This window comes from Propithecus coquereli, unplaced genomic scaffold (assembly GCF_000956105.1).
Source record: "Propithecus coquereli isolate 6110/MARCELLA unplaced genomic scaffold, Pcoq_1.0 Scaffold897, whole genome shotgun sequence".
NCBI classification, from domain to species: Eukaryota; Metazoa; Chordata; class Mammalia; order Primates; family Indriidae; genus Propithecus; species Propithecus coquereli.
In genome coordinates, this window is record NW_012155251.1 from 229,867 (window position 1) to 255,403 (window position 25,537).

The following is a 25,537-nucleotide window of genomic DNA, read 5'->3' on the forward strand; positions in this document are numbered from 1 at the left end:
TCAGAAAAGGTGTGCTTTAGAATGTCAAGACCTGAAAGGGATGGATAAAAGGATCTCATCTTCTGACCTAAACAGCTCATATTTAAGACAGAAAGCTAGCTGGGCAGGGTGGCTCAAGCCTGCAATCCTAGCACTTTGGGAGGCCGAGGTGGGAGGGACTGTTTGAGGCCAGGAGTTTGAAGTTGCGGTAAACTGTAATGATGCCTACTGCATTCTAGCCCAGGGGACAGAGCAAAGCCCCATCTCAAAAAAAAAAAAAAGTTGAAATTTAAATTAATTATCTAATGTTATTCAGTTGGTTGGTACCATAGTTTGCTTGTGAAACTGGATCTTATGTCTCCTAATTTGGTGCTTATGAATCAATACTAGATGGCTGGTAGCTGTAATTTCAGCCTAAAACTCAGAAAAGAAGTTGGGTTAAATGTGAAGGTTTGGGATATATCCATGGGCACACAGCATAATTCAATCTATGAGAGTCAATGGGGGTTAGAAAACTGAAGTAGGTCACATAAGAGAGGCACGGGATGAAACTGTGGTTAATGCTTTCCAAGAATAATTTAATGAATCGAAGTCCAGAAGAGTATAATACTAAAGTTTTTCTGAATACTGACAATGTTGCAGGTACTAAACTCTTGACGTAACTTAACACATTCTATCATCATAACGACTGTATAAAGTAGATATATTCTCCATTTATCAAAGAGGAAGTCAAAATCCAGAGAGATGAAATATGCTTCCTGGATCCCACAAGCAGAACATCAAAAGATAGGATCTGAATTTAAAGTCTCTCTTACCCTAGATCCCCTTTGTCTTCAAGGAGCTTTCACCTCTGGCTTTAAATTGTGCTAGCCTCTTCCCTATTCCCTTGCAGCAGGGCTAGGGGAATGATAGAAATGCATAGACGGATAATTAGCCTTTATATCCATCCACAGTCAGAGAACATTTTACTTTTGTTTTATAGGTCATGAATTACAAGTACAAGGGGAGAAACAACAAATGTTTTTCTTTAATAAGGAAACCCAGTTTCACTAAATGTTTTCATTGCTTGCACTATTAGCATAGGAACAGTTAAATGTTACTAAGCAATAATCAGTGTTCTTGCATTACATGTAATATTCGTGGAAGTTTAGAGCTGGAAGGTTTAAATGTCCCCCTTGGGTCTCACAGCTAGACACTTGGCACCCCACGATATCCATGCTAACTCTAAATCGGTTTAATCCATGTTATATGTCAGAGCACAGAAGTTAGATAATATATTTAAAACAATAATTTAGCAATTGAAAACTACTGAAAAACTAAACATCAGGAAGCTCAAGTCTGATTAAGTGGGATGAAATTGTCTTCTGAAATTAAAGCCAGTCTCTCAAGAGTTGAACCACCTAAGTCAGAGTTCAAACAAAGGCTGAAGCCATGAAGGTTTGTTGGGGGGAAATGAGTAAGTGGGTTTCCACTGAGCAGTGTGAAGTCATCAGGCCAAGATAATGCTTCCCAGAGATGTAACCGCTGTGGGGGGTGGGGGTGGGGACGGAAACGCGCTGTGCTTTGCAGGTCGGCCCTTGGGGACCGGTACGGCTGACTACCTGCTAGTGCAGTAAAATTCTTGACCTCTAATCACATCCCCCAATACTACACCCTGTACAACGTGTTGAAAACATCCCTTTCAGTTTATTCGACTTTTCTGTTTCGACTTGTTCACTGTAGCCCAAATATGTGTTGAGGACTAAGTACCCAGTCTTCAAGGTCTGGTCGAGTTCGAAAGAAGTCCACGCCTCAGAGGATTCTTGGAAGGGAAAGAAAAAGAAAAAAAGAAAGAAAGAAAAAAAAATCTGTTTTTACCCTGTAACAATTTCAGGGGAATCTCCAAAGACCCAAGTTAGTTAATTTGTAAACTCACTCTCATTTTCTCCTAAACAGTGCCACCTACTGTCCATTTTAAGTCATCAGACGGCTTACTGGCAAGGACCAAAAAGAAAGGGGGAGAAAGTAACCAAGAAAACGAATTCTACCCAGCTTTGGGGCATTGCAAGAATGATAAGAAAAAGCTATTTGCAAGCAAGAATACAAATTTTGACTCGTTATCTTTGTAGAAGGTTCGCAAGGAGCAAAAGCTACTTTAAGCTCTTTCCCAAGAGATGGCTATGTACGAGTTCTCCAGGAGACAATTTTTATTATTTTCTAGTTTATTTTTAATGCGCGCTGTTTCGTACTTTTATGTTAGGGGACCAGGCTGAACAAAACAATACAATTATTTTTTTCTTTCCGCCCACCTACAGCGGAAACTTCCGTATAAAGGAGGCTTGACAGTTGATGTCAGCTCAGAAACTTCAGTTGGAGGGAAGAAAGGGTTAACAAGTTGTAGACCAGTCGCGGTCTTTTTGGAGTCCGGGCCGCCTTGCCGCGATTCCAGGTACTCACTCACACACACCCCTCCCAACTGTTCCTCCTCGGGGCGGTTACCTAGCCTACGGGCACCATTTGGCTTTTAAACAAATTACTTAAACACAACGGGGAGTTTATCACTTAGAACTTGTAACCCGGGGATATCTACAAAGCGAAGGCTCCCATCGCCGCCGCCGCAGGAAAGCTGGGAATCAGGTGGTGGCCTTCTAGTTTGCACTGCCTTTCTCTGCACACGTTAGCAATCAAGTTAATTGAATTCATTGGAGTTTAGAACCGGCCTCTAGCTCAGAGAGGGCTTTGAATGGCCAATTTCTCTCTCTCTCCCCCCTCCCCGCCTCCCGCCCGCCCTCCCGCCCGCGCTGCCGGTTCCCTCCCCTCAGGGTTCCCCAGTCCACACCTCCCTCTCCACTCCCCTCACCCTTACTCCCTCCTCCGCCCTATTAAAACACCCACCAGCTCACTAGTTAAGACCCCCTTAAGTTGGAGGAGGCAGAAAGGCAACAACAGCGAGGAAGGAGAAGTCAAGACGTCTGGAAAGAATTACCCAGTCCTGGCTTCGAGCAGCCCATTGAACCAGGGACTTGAACCAGCCCCAGCCAAAGACTTTTCTCCCGATTCTGCGCTTCCTGGGTTCTGCTGAGTCTTCACTGGGCTTTTTTTTTTTTTAATTGATACAAAAAAGAGACTTTGCGTTTTCGGGGGGAGGAGGCCTGGAGCAAAAAAATAAAAAGTTAATTTATTTTTAAAGCACAGATAATTTTTTTTAAAGAATTAGAAGACTGAAGTGCAACGGAAAATAAAGAGAATATTAGTGAAATTTCCCGTTAAAGTAGGGGAGAATCAAACATTTAAGACTCCCTCATCCTTTTTAAATGATGTTTTTAAATTTCCTATTTTTTCTGGCCGGTCGTCTCAAATTCATCTGATCTTTTATTACCTCAATTCTGGAAACTGCCCGCCACCGACCCTCCGGGACCACACAGACAGGCTGAGGACGACTTCATGACCAAGAGCTGAACAAGGTACGTTACACTGGCGCACTTTGGTGAACGACGAAGGTCCTCGAATAAATAGGCCAGGGAGAGGGAAGAAATTATCCACATAAGTGTTAAAAAAAATTAAGTCAGTTTCGACAGAAAAGTTTCAGGTCTAAACATTTCCAACAGACTGAAAAATCAGGGAATATTTCAGATCACCGTCAGGCTTAGCAACATATCCCTGTTTTCTCATCTCTGCGCCTCTCGCCAGAAATCCGCTTCCTTTCTGGGGACACAGGTAACCTCTCTGCCTGGGGAAGGCTGCATGTCCTGAGATGTACTTTTCCACTGCATCTTCCGGAGCCGCAGAGGGGCTCCTAAGCTAGGAAACAAGAATTTCCACTGTGTAAGGAAAATGCATTCCGCACAGCCACCCCGGCTGCCCTCACCTTCCCATCCCTTCCCTTCTTTTTTGCCCACACATGCTAGATGGGGAGAAAAACCTTGGAACAGCCCAGCGCGTTTAACTTTTAAGTAAGAAACTCGCTTCCTGCTGGGAATGCAAAGGGTTAAGCGATCTGGGCTTCCAGCTCCGACGATCGGGGACCCCGGGGAAGGAGGGTTCTTCGCCACCTCCGCGCAGCTACCGGCCTCGCTCGGCCACTCCCCCCTTTCCCGGGCCTCCCTCCTTTGCACTTCCCGCACCCCATTAAAGTGTCAGGCTGGTTGTGTCCGGGCTCAGCTCGGCTCCGGAAGCCTTACTGCGGCCAGGGGTCCCAGATGCAGGCGGTGGCGCTCGGAGACGAGAGCCGGAGGAGGGCGCGCATCCCTCCGCTCGGCGCGCCGGCCGCCGGGGGGCAGGGCGTGTGTGGGGACAGCGCGCTGCTCTCAGGCAGCTGCAGCGTCCCGGGAGCCAATTCCGACGTGGCACCAAGCACGCCGGCACTTCTTGCCTCAGCTGCAGCTGGGGGCACGGCCCGGTGGAGGACTTGGGGGCGCCGTCCCGAGCGCCCAGGCGGGGGAAGGGGACGAGGGGCCCTCGGGCGCCGGGTGGAGGCGGGAGGGAAGCCAGAGGCTGGGTCCGGATGGACAATCAACACCTTGAGCGGATTTCGTTACGCTAGTTCCCGCCCTGCGGGAGCCAGGGCTCCGAAATGGGTCCCCGAGAAGAGGAGGGCGGGTCTGAAAGGAGAGTCTGTGTGTGAGGGTGAGAACTGGGGGGGCGAGAAAGGCTTTTTCCTCTGGCCACGGAAACGCAGCCGAGGGGAAACGGCGCTGAAAGGATAATTAAGGCTGGAAAGAGGCGCTGGGAGTAGAGAGGCGGTGCCTGGGGAGGAGGGCTTACAAGACTCGGGTCCTATTACACAGCGTTAGGTGCCAGCTTCCCTCAGCGCCTCTCTCTCCATCCCCCAAACGTCAGCGCTGAGTACGCGGACTCAGGGACGCCGCGCGCCTCTGGGGCGAGCGAGCTGCTGCAGTCCTGCTCCCAGAGGGAACGTGTGAAGCCCCGCCGGCCCCTCCCTGCCCAGCTCCCCACCCTTTGGGACCATTGCTGCCTAACGGGTTTGTAGAATAGCTGCCCAGAAACGCTACACTTCTCCAACCCACGTGGCTGGCCTGGGATTGCCTTTGACGTCACACCCAGAGGGGAGGTGTGACGCAATAGATCGGGAAGCCCTGATTGGCCACGAAGGGCTTCCCCCAACTGGAGGCCTGAGTATATATAAGCCTTCAGCTCAGCGTAGAAAGTAAAGTGAAGGAAGCTGGTAGATGGATTTTGCTGAGGAAGTGAAACAGCTGATAAGAGGGAGAACAACTTCACGGCCCATGGTAGATTTCAAAGCTTTGGCTCAGATTTCTCACTGTGGAGAAGGCATTTGATAATATACCTTAAAACCGGATTCTGATTTTTTTTAAAGGCTATATTAAGAATAAAGTTTTCAATGGACAGTGCATATTCAAACTCATGATGCCAGGTTTAAAATTAAAATATGTACTTCTATAGAATGGACTAGAACAAATAACTATGTCTGTCAACCTATTTATTTAAGTGTTACGGAACAGTTGGGTTGAAAAGAACACTTAAATTCTGAACTTTTTCTTTTCCTTCCAATGTGTGCAAGATGACTCATTCATTAAATTAATTTTTTACATTTTTCCAGAGGCTTAAGATCACACATACAGCTGAGGTATTATTTTTTGAATACCCACTGTACTCCACCAAGGGTTGTCCTAGTAGTTTGAATAATTTGTTCACATTTTCAATGACAGTTGTAGTATGTATATTATGTTGTGTTTGCAATTCTGGAACAAATAATTTCGAATTCTAGGTGCTGGATTAAAGCATTGTAACTAGAATATCTCTTATATTTTCTTTTTCTTATATATTATCCGAGTCGGAAGAATAGAAAACTACACTGTAGACGTATTCACAAATGCGTATTACCTGAGTTGCTTGTATTGTACCTGGAATTGAATCTTTTCTCAAAGAAAGTTATGCAGTTTATAAAAACTCAAAGACTTCACAAATCGGTGACTGGCATCAAATTTTAATGTCATTCTCCTGAAAGCGAAAATATTTAGTTAGCAACCTTCCTGGAAAATAGGAATTGTGCAACAAATGAATAAGAAACTGTTACTAGAAAGTAAGTTAGCTTGGAACTCATCATGTTTGTTAAGTCTATAGAATATAGGCCCAGAATATTGAATTTTATAAATACCTTTCCACACATGATCTTCTTACCGGCCAAGATTTCTTTTAAAACATTTTTTTTCTTGAATTTTAAACACATACCTTGCACTAGTTCATTTATTTTCTACTATTGGCACCCTGGGAAAAGTCCTTTGTCTATGGATCAAGGCGGACATCCCCTTTGACTAAGTTGTATTACACAGTTACATTTTAAATCTAAGAATAAGTAGTTACATTATTAGCTTGCTGGCTCTCGAATGAAGTGTGATCATGAGTTAATATATTGGGAGAACAGAGCATAAACCCCATGGCTCTTTTTGGGTTCTCCTTTTCATCCATGCACACCCTGGCTGTGTTTCTTTAAGAGGCTGTAAGGACAGAGCCAGTGGTAGCTGGTATGTCAACAGAAAGGGGGACAGCTTCCTGTATAAAAAACTTATTTCCACCACCCAAACTGGGTTTTAATCCTTTCCCCTCTAGCAGCAATCTATGGAGAGTACAATAAGTGTCACTCTACTGCATATAGCCCTGTATATAGCCTTAAATTATTTAAGCATCTTGGATGTTAGCCATGCGGAGTTCATGTATGTACTGCCTTTTGCACTATCTAGGAACATGTTACTAATTTCAGTCACTTGAATATCACAAGGCCTCACTGTTAAATATTTTATTAAAATTAAATAAATATTAATGCATACCTCTTATCTGAATACATCTGTACTGCAGATAATTAAAAATGAATTAAGAGTATACTTACTGGAGTTTTACATAACCACATTATAGGCAAACTCTGAGCTGGCTTATAAAAAGCAGTAGCTACTGTTTATCACACATCTAATGTGTTTCAGGAACTGAACTAGATACTTTGCATACATTATATCTAATCCTAACCTGCAAAGAAAGTTAAGTGACTCATTGGAAGTCACAGTTAAGAAGGGACATGAATGGTATTTAACTCAAGAATTCTTAAATATAATGCCCTTGAATTGGACTATGCTCCTGCTGAATTAATCAAGTTTTATGAGGGCTCAAGTTAAGGAGAAATCACATCGTATTGAGAGAGAACAGTAAAGATTTCATGAAGAGATTTGGCATTTGTGCCATGTGGCTACATAGGGTTTCGACCTATACAGATAGTTCCCAAAAGCCAATGTAGTTATGTATAGACCTGAGATTCTATGTCAAGTCTTTTTGTGATTTTCCCCTTCACTGTGAACTAACTTTAGGATGGTGAAGTTTAGGAACCAATAGAGCTTTTGGGAGAACTGACATCCTAGAAATAATTGATTACTATGGATGGTGCAAAGGAAGAGAAATGTGAAATCTACAGTTCTGGATCCAGACACTGCTGGGATGACAAGGCCTTTAAAAGGCTTACATCCTAATCCTGCCAGCTTGGCTCCAGGGTCTTTGCTAATGGAACTAGAGAGAGAAAGGCAGACTTCACAGCCAGAGAAGAGGAGGTCAGAAGGGCAAAGGGAAGGGAAGAATCTTCATGCTCTGTGTCCCAGAGAGTAATTTGCTCAAATGTGAAGACTATTGGGCAAGGGACTTCATTTGGATACTTTTATTTCAGATTTCTATTTGAAGATAGTAGCAGAGGAAATACACATAAGTGATGTGTGTGAATACAAATGAGGTCATGAAAGTCTTCTATAACTTTAACCCAATAGTTGCCAAATATTGTTTCACATTTGAATCACCTGGATTTTAAAAAGTTGTAATGTACTGGTCACACCCCATATCAGTTAACTCAGAATGTTGTGGGGGCCCCAGATCAGTAATTTTTACAGATCCCCAGGTAATTTTTTTTTTTTGAGACAGGGTCTTGCTCTGTCACCCAGGCTGGAATGCAGTGGCTTCATCATAGCTCACTGCAACCTCAAACTCCTGGGCTGAAGCGATCCTTCTGCCTCAGCCTCCCGAGTAGCTGGGACCAAAGGCATGTGCCACCACACCTGCCTAATTTTTTTTTTTCTATTTTTTGTAGAACCAGGGTCTCTGCTCTTGCTCAGGCAAAAACCCTAGAATGTTGGGAAAAAAAAATTCCTGACCTCAAGCAGTCCTCCTGCCTCAGCCTCCCAAGGTGGTAGGATTACAGGCATGAGCCACCATGCTCTGCCAGAAACCTTACTTTTTAACCTTTTGCTCACCATATCTTCTTAATCCACTATCAGCCAGCAGATGGTTACCACCTGAATATGTCTTATTACAAAGAAGCAGGTTTCCATACTGCTTGCTAGTGTCATCAACCTAGATTAATATTCCCAATTCTAATTATTCTACATATGATTTAAAGCCTATTCCCTCCTCTTCCCATACAAGTTTATTAGTAAAGAAAGCTTGTGTTTCAGAACCAGTTCTACTATTTATTCGATGTGCTCTTGAGCAATGCCTCATTAGTGAAACATTCTTTAAATGTCTCTTATCATTCTTTATGCTTTTGTGTGTTTAAATATTGCCTACAAGTTAAAAAGACACTGATGTATTCTTCTTCAATGGATTTTAGAATATAATGAGGAAGAGAGACAAGTGCATTTTATAACTTAAGTTACTCTTCCTTTGGGTTAAAACACTGGCTTGCAGCAGCAAGAATAATGACAATAATAACCAATTATTGAATGCATACCATATTTCAAGTGCTTAGCTTATATATATGCTGCGCTTATACGTTACAGTAAGCCTGCAAAAAGGGTACTGATCTCATGTTGCAGATGAGGAAATGAAGCTGAGAGAGTGGATACCAGTAAGAATTTACTCTCTGCTCTTAATTAGGTGACTGATGCATGGCAATGGAGCACTTAATGCAACCTACATTCATCCTTTTTATAGATACTCAGCTATGGGTGGTAGCAATATTAAAATTAATAAGAGTTTCAATCATACCCCTAAAAATTTGAAGTTCAAAACATATTAATTGAACACAACATGTCTTACTGATAGAACCCTTAAGTGGTTCGTCTGAAATCAGATACCTAGTACGAGACAGAGCTTGGACTTGAATCCATTTCTTCTGATTACCAGTCTTTTTTTTAACCATACCACAGTTATTACTTGGTAACTAACAAGCAATTGGTTAAAGGGAAGGAGAGTCAGACTGATTAGGTAATTATTGGTAGGTAGGAAGCTAATACCACTGAGATCTAATTATTGATGATTTCTTTATTTAAGTACATAATTAAATTAGTTTATTTTTTTAATATCATAATCTGTTTTGTGAGTCAATATGATTGGCTCCATTTTATAAAAGAAGAAACTGAAGACAGCAATTATTATGTAATTTGTTCAAGGTCACCTAACCATTAAAAGGAAAAGCCAGGATCCTATCCCAGCTCAGTCTGGATCCAGAGACCAAATTTTCTGGAATGGATAGTAGATGGCAGAGATGGGATTTGAACACTAGTTATATCTGACTTTTGCTAATGGGATTAATACCATCTGATTTCTCCAGTTGAAGAGACAACACACACATGCACACACTCACAAGTCATTACAGCCAAAATACAAAGCAGTATATGGATCAATGGGCAATAAATACTATAGGGGTACTGGCATTCAGATTGATAAAAGATGATGCCCCAAACTTGACCCCTGAATTTACAAGATTGTTCAGATTGCAACTTACAATTGCTATAAATGCTCTTGGGGATCATCCATGTTTTCTATATTTGTTATCCAAAGTTCTTCTAGAGCTAGTCTGGGATTCCCCACAATCCTTACCTTTAGACATCTGGACAAGAAATTATGGATCTTTTTTTTTTTTAAAGGAAAATATGGCTCGATGAGGGGTAACCTTAAGGGCTTGGTTGGCTCTCAGCATATATTCACTTCCCTTGCAGTTAAGATAGGGGACCTGTGCCTATCAGTCTGCATTGACTGCTTGAATCCAAATGGATTTATTCATTGATTCAAAATGTATTCATTGAATACCTACTATGTACCAAACCTTGTTTTTGGTACAGGGACACAAGTGGTCATTGAGCCACACAAACCCTGCAGCCATAGAGTGTAAATAGGTGCTAGTGAGAACATCAGGCAGGATAAGGGGAGAGAGTGTGGCAGGGGATGAAGAGAGGGCAAGGTGGAGGAGTCCTTTAGAAAAGAGTGGCAAGCTAAGACCTCCCAGAAGAGGTATCATCTGACTTAATCTCTGCAGACTTTCCCAGATGCTGACTCAACAAATTTGAATCTACCAGCTTCTCCCAAATTCAAAATAGAAGGACGGCCTTATGAAAACTGTGGGAACTCACCACTGCACTAGGGCACTGAGAGCAGCTGTTATTCTCTCTTCATGCAACATTTTCCTCTCTGCTTAATAAAAAAGGTCAAAGGGGAGGAAAATGCTCCAATGCCCAATGACCCAAAGAGTCCCATGTGGGGTGTATGAGTTAACAGTAAGGCTTTCTATCTGCTCCACAGGTAAAAGCGATGGAAACAGTAGTACCTTTTTTTTTTTTTTTTTTAATGGTAAAACAGGATGTTTGCTGCTGGCAGTAGGAGGAGAATTGCTGCACTACAGATGGAACCAGCAGCTTCCTTTGAAACAACCCCTTTCCCTGTCCAGTTAGGTTGTACACACTTAGGAAAGTACTTGAGCCCTGAAATCTTCTCACTATTGGGCCTGTATTATACTTGAGTAAGTGCTAATTTTCCATTTTCCATAAGAGCAGGGAACCAATTTTCAAAGTTTCAATTTTCAAAATTATTCCTTATATAACATAGTTTTCTTGGCCAGAAACAAAAGGATGCCACATATGTCGTCACGAGGATTCAAATATATACAACAAATATTTACTGAGAATACTCTAATCATCTGGCATTAGGCCACTGTGTGGATCCAACTCCTGATTTTGTGATTTTGGGCAAGTTATTTAAATAATCAGAGTCTTGTTTTCCTCATCACATTCATGTGTTATTTGTAACATGAGATTAATAATATATATACCACCCAAAGTCATTAAGATTAAACAAGATCATGCTATTAAAAAAAACAAAATTTGCCCCACTACCTGAAAACTAATAAATAATGATTAAATGTTAGCTTCCATTATAACAATGATGATTATGATGACAATGTTGATGAATAAAGTTACATTCATTCATTCAACAAATATTTACTGAAGACCAACTATAAGCCAGAAAAAAATGTTTCATGCCCTTGGGGCACACACACACACACACATATATATATACATACATATATATAATCTCTATTAACTTTGTGGAACTTACATTATAGTGTATCAAGCCATTCTTTAATACTTGATTTGGCCTAAAATTCTGTGGTTTGTAAATAATTGGTATATAACAGGCCAAAGTCTGATCCTGGGCAAAAAATAATGGAGTTTTATATTTTAAATTTTTATAGAACATGTTTCTAAATCATATTTCCATCTAGCAGTGAGCACTTATGATCTAGGATTGAACTAACCGTATTTTCCAACGTAACAATAAAGCCATATGTCTGAAAAGGAGAGTATGCTTATGAAACAGAGTATTGTATGGGGGATTGTCTCAGAAAGTCTAACACATATGGTGCCCCTATCTATGAAATCGCCCCGGGCAAATTATAAAGAGACACATCCTGTGTGTCGCTCCCTGAGATCAATGTATTCCCCTCAGCAAAGCTGGCTTTAAAGTGGGCCTTTTGCCCTCTGGCCTGTGCTGAGTGTGTCATATGAGACAACACGGAGATATCTCACAGAAATATAAAGGTTCAATTCTAGCCACGTTGCTGCAGTTTTCCCAAGCTTCAAAAGGACATTCTGTAGACGCCTATGATGTAAGAGGGCGTTCCCACTTCAGCTGTGGCCAGCAGATGCTATGTCAACACTCTCTATGTCCACGTGTGCTGATAAAAGCAAGGAAAATGTGAATAATGGAAAAGAATGGTAGGCAGTTCTTTTGCTGGCTATGGTGATTTTAAACACAAGCTAAACACACACTTAAGCTGCTCCCTGGCAAAGTGTTTTAGTCCCCTTGAAATTTTTCACTCTTGTGAGAATGACTCACATCTTGGAAATGACAAGTTCCAAGTCTGGTGCTCCCAGCACCTTCAGGCATTGGTTAATGTGCCATTTGGGAGTTTTCAGCATCCCCTCAGCTGTGTTAATTAACAAGAGGTGCTTACTTGCCTTTCTCTCAGAACTCAGCATTTCACCCTTCCTCTGCAGTATGAACTTCCCGTTTGCATTGTTGTTACTTTATCATTCTCCCCTACTGTGTGCTATGGTGTCCTGGAGATAGGCTGCTAGAAGTAGAACAGAAATTTGTTTTTTGTTTTGTTTGCTTTTTAGCTTCCTAGTTAACTGATACTTTAAGCTGCAATGTGTTTCTGGAATTTAAAACACTTACGTGAACATCATTTCATTTTGCTCCTCACGGCAGCCCTGTGGAGGGTCTTTGACAAGTATTATTATTTCTTTTTATCAAAGGAAAATGATGCTTACCAGCTAGAATTCTGATCTCTAGGCTGCTATGCATTACCTAGCTTATGCTAGTTGAGTGAACTAATCCCCAAAATGCATAGTGGGTAAACGAAGAAAAATCCAGAAATTATTTCTTGCTAACATGAGAGTCCAAGGCAGGTATTCCTGACTGGTGGTGGCTGCCTTCCATATGGCAATTCAAGGACCAAACTCTCTATCTTGGGGCTCTGAAAATCTCCTAGAACCTTGTTGATATGTGTAGCAAGGCTGCCAAAGGGAAAGAGAGATGGGAGGGGGCATTCCCTCTCTCTTAAAAGACCCTGCTGGAAGTGGCACATCTCAGATTTGCAAAACTTGGAATGCCGTGACCACACCATGCAGTCTGTGCTCAGGAAGGAGAGATAGCGCAATTGGTAAGCAGACACACTGAAGTTTCCTAGAAACATAATGCGTACCCACTCAGGATCACCTCAATGTACAGTTACAGGAAATAGCATGTGACTGTGTGAACAGTGCCTTTGGAGCTGAGCAAAGTAGTGGCCACGCAACTCTTGACAGCCAAGAAGAGGGTAGGTTCTGTGTGGACATGCAATTTCATGTTTGGATGTGGATTAGGAAAATATAAATTAGCGTATCAAGCAAGAGGTTTAGCAGAGATCAATTGCTTAGCCTAAGTTTGCATTTAAAATGTATTCAACTTTTAAAAATAAGTTGAATTAAAGAAAAAAATTAGGGTAGGCCAGGCACGGTGGCTCATGCCTGTAACCCTAGCACTATGGGAGGCCGAGGCGGGCGGATCGATCGTTTGAGTTCAGGAGTTCAAGACCAGCCTGAGCAAGAGCGAGACCCCCATCTCTACTAAAAAATAGAAAGAAATTAATCGGACAACTAAAAATATATAGAAAAAACTAGCCGGGCGTGGTGGTGCGTTCCTGTAGTCCCAGCTACTCGGGAGGCTGAGGCAGGAGGATCGCTTGAGCCCAGGAGTTTGAGGTTGCTGTGAGCTAGGCTGACGCCACGGCACTCACTCCAGCCCGGGCAACAGAATGAGACTCTGTCTCAAAAAAAAAAAAAAAGAAAAAGATTAGGTACTAAATGTATGTAAATATGACAAAAACCCTAATATTGACGTGAATGACTAAGGATGGAGATACTGTATTTATATTGATTATGTTTTTTATGATAGTTAATTCTTGGAAGAGAAGGAAAATAAAACTTCAGAGGGAAAAATAAAAAAGGTTTGCCAAACACCACTTCAGCGCTCAGCATTGGAAATGCATTGGGAAATACAGAAAAATGGTCCTCCTCTCTTTGTATTGTTTAATACTTTATTCAGGAGATACACAAAATTTAGGGATGAGTGCAAAACTGGCTATTACTGAGTAGAAATGATTCTTAGGTCTAATGTGCTGCAGCTTTTCATAGGATGGAACCTCACCTGCTGAAATTAAACATGATGTTATTCTTTAATTTATTCATTATTTCTACAAACATTTATTGTGTTTTTACTGTGTTTCAGTAAGGTTCCTAATCCCCAGGATCTAACTGTCTAGTGTTGGTGATGGTGGATGGAAGAGACAGGAGTCTGAACAAAGGAGTACAATTCAGAATTACAGGGGTTTTGATAGATATCTATGCAGGATACCTAGGAATGGAAGATTTTTTAATGTCCATAGGGACTTTGGAAATAATCAAATCTAAAATCCCTCATTTAACAGATTAAAAAAAAAAAAAAACTGAGGCCCAGAGAGGTACAGTGACTCACCCAAGGTCACACAGCTAGTTGATGAGCTAGTACTAGAATCCAGATATCCTGATCTCCAATCTCATCTGGCTGTGTGGAAAGAATGTAAGTTGAGGGATTTACATTGGAAATGAGATGAAATTACACATGAGAAATTTAGCAAAATTGCCTGCGTATATTTTTACTGGTTAGTATCAAGGGGTGAGGTGACTTCATGGTGCAGGAAGAATGGTTGCTTTAGGTGTTAGGAAATTTAAGTTCCATGCCTAGCTGTGACCACATATACAGAGCGTAGCCTTAGACAAACGATCTAACATACTAAAAGCAATGCATCCAGGTATTTTTTTAATACATGTGGTTTTCAGTAGTACCCTGCTATATCATCTCATTTGATTGTTGATACAACCCTCTCAGGTGTGCCAGAAGGGCATCTTTACCCCCATTTTGCAGGCGAGCAAACTGAGGTGCAGAAAGTCACACGGCGAATTAAGTGAGAAAATCGGCAGTAAAACTCCTGGATGCTTCTAGTCTAATGCTTTCCCCATGATGCCATGTATATAACAAGCGTGGGACAACAGTGGTTAACCAAGAGTATCGTTTGATTATATTACAGATGCATTGTGAGAGGTTTATATGTATCCTGAGAATAATTGGAACCACACTTTTTGGAGTCTCTCTCCTCCTTGGAATCACAGCTGCTTATATTGTTGGCTACCAGTTTATCCAAACGGATAATTACTATTTCTCTTTTGGACTGTACGGTGCCTTTTTAGCATCACACCTCATCATCCAAAGCCTGTTTGCTTTTTTGGAGCATCGGAAAATGAAAAAATCCCTAGAAACCCCCATTAAGTTGAACAAAACAGTTGCTCTTTGCATCGCTGCATATCAAGAAGATCCAGACTACTTAAGGAAATGTTTGCAATCTGTGAAAAGGCTAACCTACCCTGGGATTAAAGTTGTCATGGTCATAGATGGGAACTCGGAAGATGACATTTACATGATGGACATCTTCAGTGAAGTCATGGGCAGGGACAAATCAGCCACTTATATCTGGAAGAACAACTTCCACGAAAAGGGTCCTGGTGAGACGGATGAATCACATAAAGAAAGCTCACAACATGTAACTCAATTGGTCTTGTCCAACAAAAGTGTCTGCATCATGCAAAAATGGGGTGGAAAAAGAGAAGTCATGTACACGGCGTTCAGAGCACTGGGACGAAGTGTGGATTATGTACAGGTAGGTCTCAAAATTCCTGCCAGGGCAAACATACATTTAAATAAAGCAGCTTTTGTATCTCTCCAGTCATATGCTATAGCCCATCCTTGTCCCTTCTGAACACAGTACTTCTTTCAGTTCATTTGAAAACAGCATAACTGTTGAAAGCACATTTTGAAAAAGAAAAAAAAATCTTGTAAAACTGTTAAGACTATCTATGAAAATGCTTAACTTGTGCCATGCTATTGGTTAAAAGTCGAGAATATTTTGACAGGAGACCCTTCCTTCCCTTCTCTCCCCCTCCCTTACCTTCTCTGCCCCCTTGTTTCTGCCAAGTCAAATTCAACGTCATTTTCCACACTCTAAAAATCTCCAGCTTTGTAAGAAAATAGTGTCTGCCTGAGCAGAAGGGTCTTGAGAAACTCTGCAGGCTGAAGGGAGGCTATAAAATGTTTTTTGCAGAGACTGGGCAAAATGGGGTGGTGAGAACAATTTTGACTTAAAAGAACAAAAAATTCAAAACTGAGAGAGAGAAAGGAAAGGAAAACAAAAACGAAAAAGAAAACATCTTAGAGCAAAACAAAAGTAATGTTTACTTCGCTTCCCAAACAGCATTACCTCATTCACTGCAACTTGACCTTTGAAAGCATTTGTGATGGTGTTTGCTTGCATGAAAATTAGACAGACTGTGTCTCTCATTAATTCCCTGACAGCTCACTATAGAGCTTTTCCTCTTCTAGTTCCCATTAAGGCTTTCTTCTTAAGAACATTAGTAGGGTCCTTGTGAATTTTCTAGTTTTAATTTTCTGCAGATACTTAGATTTTGGTCATGATGATATTGAGAAGAAAGAAATGTCTCTGATTTAAGAAGTCTACTGTGATACGCTTCCTCTCCTCTTAATAGTGAAATTCTGCTTTTCAGAAGACCCATACTATTCTTGAGGGACCTTTATTGCCACAAAGTCACGCCCAGTGGTGCTCCGGCAATGAGATTGGAATGGGCATTGGCTTTGGAGCCAATAGATGAAGGTTCTAATCACAGGTATTACTAGCTGGTTGACCTTGAGCAAAACCTTTCTCTCTGAGTCTCAGTTTTCTAGATAGAATAAACCAATCTCACTGTGGTTTGAGATAATTATTTCAAACAATGTATTCCAAGTATTTAGAAAAAGTCATTTATGATACTATATTGATACTGTTAATACAATTAAAGCTTTTTCTGTTAATATTATTTATTATCATCTAATCCTTCCTCAAAGATTATAGTATCTGTCAATTGCCACCATAGGCTTAACTTTAGTTAACATCTGAAGGGTTTTGAGGCATTTCTTCATTATACTAATCTGCGTATTAATCTCACTTCTAGGTAGCTGGGAGAGTTTCTCTCTCAAGTTTCTCCTAATTTCTCAATAGTAGAACTTCCACAGTTAAGGTGGCCTCAGTTATCTCAGGACATTCGGGATTTATATGGTACAACTTTGGGCCTAGGTGAGAGACTAATAGGATATTTTTAAAGGAAGGCATTAGTGGGAAGTTATAGAGTATATGAAAAATAAAACTCTTAGCCTAACACAAGAAAACATCTGTTTTGATATTTTGTCTTTAATTTTAGTTAGAACAACTGCTACGTTTGTCATTTCTAATCAAGGCCTCATTGTGCGGGGTGTTTTTTTTTCTTTATTTTTTTTAATCAGCTCCTCCCAACCCTCTTCTCCCATCATTCTTGTTTTGAATTTTGTTTGTATCCTTGACAACTTTACACTGTGCCTGTCCAGGAAGAAATAATACAAAATATGAAATATTAGAATAGGCTTCCTGCTAGAGCCCTAATCAGGCTTGAGAACTTCCCTTCCTCCATGCAGAGATGGAGGAAGCTTCCAGACAGACTGACCCAGGCAGCTGCTGCTAACTAGGTCCTGATGCCTCCTGGGACTCTCCAACAGTTCCAAGCACTCATACAAGGGTACAAATCTCTTAGCATTCGGAAACTGGTAATGCTATCCTGCCACCCCCAGATATTTAACCATGTCTGACATGTAAGAATGGCAATTTCATAAGGTTAAAACTAACCACTAATCACTCTCATCTTCTATTCTGATTGACCTATGGTTCGAGAATTGCAAAGCAGAAGCCACAGGAAGCCAAAAGGGAGAGAGGTTTGAGGATGTTGGCTACTAAGCATTACAAGTGAGGGAACTTGGAGTGCAGGCTGGTTAGGGAAAGAAGGAAGCAAAGTTCAGGTGGTAATACACAAGAGAAAATGGGACCAGGGATGGAATTGACCATCTGCTCACATGTTTGCTGGAGAATACTGCTTAACTGTGGAGAGAGATGGCCAAAAGGATTGGTTTCCAGTTGCAGCTGGATCCTTGGCGCTCATCAGCACTTTTTTCACTTGCTTTTGAATAGATGTCCTGCTTATTGCTCTCATAACCTATTATTTCATACCTTCACCACTCTCCCAGAGCCCTATCCAAACTCCTCCCTCTTAACTGCTAACAGATGACCTTGCTTCCTATTAAAGGGAAAGTCAAAAGTTTTAGTTTTGAATGCTATTGAGATTATCTTTTTACTCTTTTCTGCTTATGTTGTTTCAAGAATACCCAATCTCACTTCCTGTCTCAAGGTTATCCTTTCCATCTTTGCTCCTGAGACCTCTGGGTCTGTTTCTTCTGGTCTCCTTGGGAACAAGGCTTAACCATTTACCACCTCTTCCTCCGTCTGTTTCAGCTTTCATCTCTAGTCTTCTCAACTGACTACTGTCTCAGTCTTGCAGCCATTCAAATACTGAATGCTGACGTGGGACACCCAGGGAAGCTGTAGTCAAGGAGAAAGCCAGTGTGGTAGCAAATTTATGTGATGATGCTGATGGCTGCTTTCAGAGAGAAAATAGAAAAACAGAAGGGAAAAAAGTTGAGAAAAGAAGATGAAGGGAATGAAAAATTAGAAAAAGATTGAGGAAGATTTTAAAAATCCAGAATCATTATATTTTCTAGAGAAACTTTGTTTTTCAAAAAGAAACAGATTCTGACCTGTTCTGGGTATGGCTTAATATAGGGTAAAAATCTTGCTTATCTCTTCAAAATAGTGTTTATACTGGCATTTTAATTTACTAATGTAGGACATGTTTATAGAAGTGTGTTTTAAAAATATAAAAAAAGCACAATGGGCAAAATTTAAATTATCTGCCACAAATTCACAACTGATAGTCTAATACTTTCCTATATATACCCTTCTATTTTTACCTTATTTTAAAACAGTTTGGGATTATATTTATTGTTTTGTATCTTTTTATATAATGGTATGAGAAGACTTAAAATATACTTTGTCTGGATTATATAATTGCTTTATCCCTATCTCTTATCATTAAACATGCATATTACAACTGAAGTGGCCACCAGCCTATGCAACAAAGGGGAAAAAACCCCAATATCCCTGGATGTGTGTATTAGGGATTTCCTAGGCATGAAATTATACAATATATATGAACATTTTCTAAGCAGGAAGATTATAGGAGGCATTTTTATTATTAATTTAATCTGGCAATATCCTAGGTATCACAAATTCTTTGAGTGGGAAAAAAGTAAAGGTATATCATCTACAACAATAGAATTGACCCTCATTATTCATGGATTCTGTATTCACAAATTTGCATACTCACTAAAATTTACTTAGAACCTCAAGGTCAATACTCACAGTGCTTTAGTCATTTGCATACATGCTCACAGTGGCAAAAACTTGGAGTCATCCAATGCACATGTTCCCACTGAGGTCAAATGAGGTGATGATTGCCTTCTTTCAGCTTTTAGACTGTAAACAATTATCCTCCTCATGGTTATTTAGTGCCATGTTTTTCACCTCTTTGTGCTTTTTCTTGGTGACCTAGCTCTTTTAAATGGCGCCTAAGTGTACACTGAAGTAGTGTCTAGTGTTCCTAATCATAAGAAGCCTGTGATATGCCTTATGGAGATGAGTTTCCTTCAGCCATGAGTTATTGTGCTGTTGGACGTGAGTTCAATATTAATGGATCAACAATATATATTAAATAAGATATATTTAAACAGAATCACAAATAAAAAAAGGTTATATATTGATCAGTAGATGAACATGTTGTGACCAGAGGCTTGGAGAAACCTAAAACTATATTTCTACTGGAAGAAAATTTTCAATATTTAGTAATTCAGCATTCCTGGCAACTTTATATTCCTGGCAACCATAACTACTCTGATTAACAAAAATCAACTATATGTAATATTTGTTTGGTTCTTGTTCTGTATACAACGCCTAAGCAACTGAAATATTTGAAGGCCAATGTTGAGAATAGTGTTTCTTTTTGTCCCTCATTTTGGAGGATAACATTAAGAGCCCACTGCAATAGGAACAAGGAAGTCTGAATTCTATACCCAACTCTGTTGTTTACTTGCCGAGGGCCTGGTCTCTGTTGATTCATCAATTGGTGTGATAGAACAGATCATCTATAAGATCCCTCCCAGTTCAGGACTCTTAACTCAGTACTGGTTTAATTCCTCTGACATCTTAACTCTTTTTGGCAACATCCTGGAGGCTCTGCTAGAGCAAGATCAAAAGAAAACAAAAAGGGATATCAGAATTTTCTTTTCATTTATCAGTTATTGTCATGTTTCTCACTTTCACTTTTAATCTACCCTTTCCCCCAAAATTGGGTTCTTGAATATAAGCCCTAATTTAAGGGCCACCATTATAGGTTTCCCTGATTACCTTCTTTGTAATGAGAATTCCAAACATTTGGAATAAGAGTGTTTCGTGGTTTAAGCCTTTGAGGTGACAACATTTGGTTTCCCACTTTTCCAGCTGGCTTGCTACCTTTGCTTTGCACCTTTTATAAATTTCACTCATGTTTAAGTTTTCCTAGAAAGGAAACGAGAATAACCAAATAACTCCTTTTTTTGCTTTAATGATTGGGAGAGATTATTGGTTGGCTTAAGGCAGGAATTATTTTATAAAAATTTGGACAATTTATTCTATCAAGGAAGGCTTATATCTTCCTAATTCCTTTTAAAACCAGTAACAAAGAAGTGCCAAACTGCTTAGGTGTCCATAATGTAAAGGCTTTCCATTGGCTAGACTTGAGATCCTGTACCATAAACCTAATTACTGTAAGAGAAGATCATCCTCCCCATCCCCCAATCCCTTTCGCAAAAGAAAAATTATCTTTTCTTTGAGGATTTTTTTTTTTTTTTTGAGACAGAGTCTCACTGTGTTGCCTGGGCTAGAGTGCCGTGGCGTCAGCCTAGCTCACAGCAACCTCAAACTCCTGGACTCAAGCGATCCTCCTACCTTGGCCTCCCGAGTAGCTGGGACTACAGGCATGCGCCACCATGCCCGGCTAATTTTTTCTATATATTTTTAGCTGTCCAATTAATTTCTTTCTATTTTTAGTAGAGACAGGGTCTCGATCTTGCTCACGCTGGTTTCGAACTCCTGAGCTCAAACAGTCCGCCCGCCTCGGCCTCCCAGAGAGCTAGGATTACAGGCGTGAGCCACTGCGCCCGGCTGAGGATTTTTTTTTATTCATTAATTTCAAAGGGTTTTTATAGCACTAACATTTTTAGATTTTATGATTTCGTATTTGCCGCTTAGTCTGAGGCTGGTTAACTTGGGTGTGTGCTTACATGTAAATTCCATTTATCCAGAATCCATATAAATAGAAAATCAAGATTTTTTTAAAAAAAATAAAGTGTCATACAGGATTGATAGTCTTAGAAGTTTGTTGTAATATAATTAATGACCATACCTTATGAGTTTTAAACTATTTAAAAATGCAATTCTCAGGGTCTAGATTTTAAAAAGTAACAGTTTGTCATCTACATTTATATATTTCTGAAACCAAAGATGATGTTCCTGTGTTATGCAGCGTCACATTCAGCAAGCTCAATGTTAATGAAGAGTTGTCAAGTCAAGATACAACAAACTTGTCTGTAAGTTTCACTGGATCCAGGGTCCACCCTTTGCTACATGATGAACTTTCACACACTGTACCCCAAGGGCACATTCCAGGTCATGAAAGAGTCTTAATCAGCTGCAAACTACTCTGTAATTATTCTACTTTTTCCTCCTCCTTAACAACCCATTCTAAGGAATTTTACATTGTTTGCTCAAGAATTCAACTCATTTACATGTGTTGAATATTGGGTGAGGCATTGGTTCCCCTGTCTCTGAGTGAGTCATAGTTTATTTACAGTAATTATAAGCAGGACCCTCTCTCTTTGGACTAGTGTCCTGAATTTGTGCCTCTGGTTTTGGTTTATCACTTCTTATTATATATGATTTTCATTTATTGAGCATTTACTATGAGCTAGCCATTATTAAGAGTTTTACATACATTATCTCATTAGCTAACCAACCATTACAAAAAACTTACGAGGTAGATAAGATTATCCGTAAGGAACAGAGGCTTAGGGATATGAGGTAAGAAGTCCACAGTTAACAAACTAGTCCATGTTTATTACATAACTGGGAAGTGGTGGATTGGTACCCAGATCTATTTGATCCCAAGGCCTTGTATAGTGTTTGCTTTTCCTCTCAGTAGTATATTTACTGTGGTGCTACACTGTTAGCAGTTCAGGGAGAATGGCACCATCTTATTTGCCAGTAAGAAATTATTTGTGAATTTTTCGGTTTTGGTCCTTACCCTTTTTCTTTAGAGAAATTGAAAGAATTGCAAAAGAAAATTGAAAGAAAATTGCAAAAATTTCCCTTTACTTTTTAATTAAGTTGTGGTAGGGACCAAGTGTAAATTCTATGTGCTCTAGAGATAGTCTTACTAGGTCAAGGTTAAGATGAAAGGTTAAGATTAAGATGAAGGGTCAAGGTTAAGAAAGTTGAGCTTTACAAGCAGGAAAAAGGTAAAGCCAGTAGCAACAGAAGGAGTCTTGATTTATTTCCCACCTGTTCCCTCACTGAAGGCAGCCAAAGCAATTAAGATTTTCCTCTTGCTGTGTTGGCTCTCAATGCCCTTTGAAGTGATATGAAAAGTAGGGAGAAGAGCCATCAGTTCATCTGAAAGGAAAGACATTTTAAAAAGTGAAACATGGAGACTTAGCATTTCAGACTTGGATCTTAGAATTTAATAGGCATTTGATAATAAATAACAATATTTCTAGAGGGAATTTTTGTTTAGAGTGTTGTGAGGTAAATTACCTTTAAGATCAGTAAGATAAGTTGGAATGGACAGAAATGCTATAGATGGTTCCAGATAAATTTGAATTTGTTCATGTGCTAAGAGATTCTCTGCATGTAATCAATTCCCATGCCCCTTTTAGTGATTCCAAGGAACCATCTGTTTGTAGTAATGATTGCCATGATTAGATGTGGGTTTACTTTGGGAATATAAAACGTTAAAGGTTATTACCTTATACTAATGAAATATTTCTCTACAGTCCTTTGTTTTGTTTTTGGTTTTTGGTTGTTTTTTATTTTTTTGAGACAGAGTCTGGCTCTGTTGCCCGGGCTAGAGTGCCGTGGCGTCAGCCTAGCTCACAGCACCCTCAAACTCCTGGGCTCAAGCCATCTTCCCACCTCAGCCTCCCAGAGTGCTAGGATTGAGCCACCATACCTGGCCTCTACAGTCCTTTGTAATTCACAAAGTACTTTTACATGCAGTATCTCACTCATGTGCCATGATGGTGGTAAATGGCTTGTTCAAGGTAATGGAAGTAGTAAGTTACAGGACTCAAGCCTTTAATTGAGGCTTCTTGATTCTATGGGCCCTTATTCTCATAATAGGTAAAATTTTGGCTAAAGGAAATCTAGTTTATTGAAATCCTATACTTTATACAGTTACTGCTCTTCATAACTTAAGGATAGAGGTAACTTTAAAAAAATCTACCAAATTAGCACTGGGGCTTCAAACATATTTAATCTCAACTTCATTGTTATTTTTATGAAAGCAGAACCCTTCCCCGGTGCCCAGTTATTTTGAATTCAGGGCTGGCAAACTTTACTTATAAAAGGCTAGATAGTAAATATTAGACTTTGCACACTGTATGGTCTCTGCTGTAACTATTCAACTTGGCTGTTGTAGAGTGAAAGCAGCCATAAATGATATGTAAGTGAATAAGCATGACTGGATTCCAATAAAACTTTATTTACAAACAGTAAAATTGGAATATTATGTAATTTCCATGTGTCACAAAATACTCTTCTTTTGATTTTTTTTAACTATTTAAAAATGTAAAACCATTCTTAGCCCACAGGCTATATCAAAACAAGTGGCAGGCTGGACTTGACCTGTAGGTCTGTTTGCCAACCCTGTTTTAGGGAGGAAAGAGAGGGAATTAACTCTTGGCCAGAGTAGTGAGGCAGTAAGAGTGATTGCCTTATGCACTGTAGTTGATGATTCTGTGGTTAAAACTGAGGTGGCTGGTTACTCCCAATAATGTCTTTTTGTCTTGACATGTTTCATTCTGTTTATTCAAAAGTTGGTGACTTTGCTTCATTTCCATATCTCCTAGTAAGAACACTTATAACTAGTGATCATGTGGTTTCAACAAATTACAGCGATACATTCAGTGTGGCCAAGATGTTTCGGTTTGTTTTGTGTCCTGTGTTCAAATCATGTCCTGTAGTTTTTCCTTATGTGTGGTTCAACTCTGCATGAACTTGTGTATGTCTTCCACAGATTGGAACCAAGACCTAAATAATCAACATTCATGAAATTGCATACTTGTTATTAATTAGTGAGGAGACAGCTAGAAATTCTGTTCCTGCCATCTGTAATTTAAGGACAAAAGTTAGGCTCTTTATACCCTAATACGTACATGTCATTGTGTCCCTGAATGCACATGCTTTTACAGATTGTCAAACAAAGACTGTGGCTTTCTAGTTTGCATTCTATCACCAAATAGCATCCAGAAGATGAACTTTTTTAAAGCTCTTAAATCCCACTATAACAAACACTTTCCCAAGATTTCTGAGCTTTCTCTTCTGACATAGCTAAACTCACTGTGTGAACAATCTCTCTCAGAGAACTTCTGGCACTTTGCTATTAGGAACTGGGAGTGGCAAGGACCAATTTAAATATGCAGAACCTCTGAAGTTTGGTTTCAATTTAGTCATTTCAAAGAGACAGTTCCTCTGGCCTGCTTGTGCTCACAAGCAGGAGACTTATTTGAACATTAATTCTGGGTTGCTCCCTTCCTGTTGTTTTTAGTCTTATTTTAGCCTTTTGGTTTTACCTCTTCCCCTTGAGTCAATAGAGGTGGGTGTGGCCATAAATTCAGGATGCTGGTTTCTAAAGATGGGTTGGACTTCTGCCTTCACCTTTCTCTACCCTCATCACAGACCTTCTGCCCAGCTTGTAGCCATATACAAACCAGTGACAGACAAGGCATGGAAGAGGCAAAACACCGCTTTTGGAGGAATTTGTTTAAGCTATGGAGGCTTGGAATGCTTGGATACAAACCCAAGTGTTAGTAACATCCTACTTGTACAATGATAGACTCATGCCTAGCTTCTACCTAATTTTTTTTTTCTTAAAGTAAGTGTGATTATGTTGAACCTAAATGGAATGCCAAAAAAAACAATAAATGAGTTTTTGTTTAGAGAATGAGTGCGCTCAATATAAACAAGCAAAACAAAATAAAAAAATTCAGAAGTTAACTCCAAAGTTGCTATAGTTTTGCTAAAGGGATAAGTTCACTTTTTATAATTGGATGCCCCATATATTCCATATGTCATAAGTTTTAATAATGCATTTAAGTTGCTCTTTTTACCAGCATTCTTCATTAACATAAAACCTTTTCAGAAAAAAATAGCTATTAGTAAAATTGAGACAGACACTTTTTTAAAATGTTTGGATTCCTTAGCCAATAATGTAAGGGATTCATGTTCCATATTATCTCAGGTCCCTTTCAACTCAGACTTTATGTTTCTACAAATTGATTATTTTTTTATTATTCAAAACTCACATATCAAATGCTAACTATTTTTATAGAGTAGTTTGGAGAACTGTTAAGATAATTACTTTTGATATAAAGAAATAGGCTAAGTCTTAATTTGATCCAACCAGTTTAGCCAGACTTGCTGGCAGAGTAATGG

General features: G+C 39.8%; 1 protein-coding gene across 1 annotated transcript in view; it reads left to right on the forward strand.

Moving 5' to 3' along the window:
- The first annotated feature begins 2,794 nt into the window (after positions 1–2,794).
- HAS2 (hyaluronan synthase 2) overlaps positions 2,795–25,537 on the forward strand; it is a 28,144-nt gene continuing 5,401 nt past the window's right edge. The window contains exons 1-2 of the mRNA XM_012664464.1: positions 2,795–3,422; positions 14,855–15,481. Of these exons, the coding sequence (XP_012519918.1) occupies positions 14,855–15,481 (627 nt within the window). The 5' untranslated portion in view covers positions 2,795–3,422. The remainder of the gene's footprint in view (positions 3,423–14,854; positions 15,482–25,537) is intronic.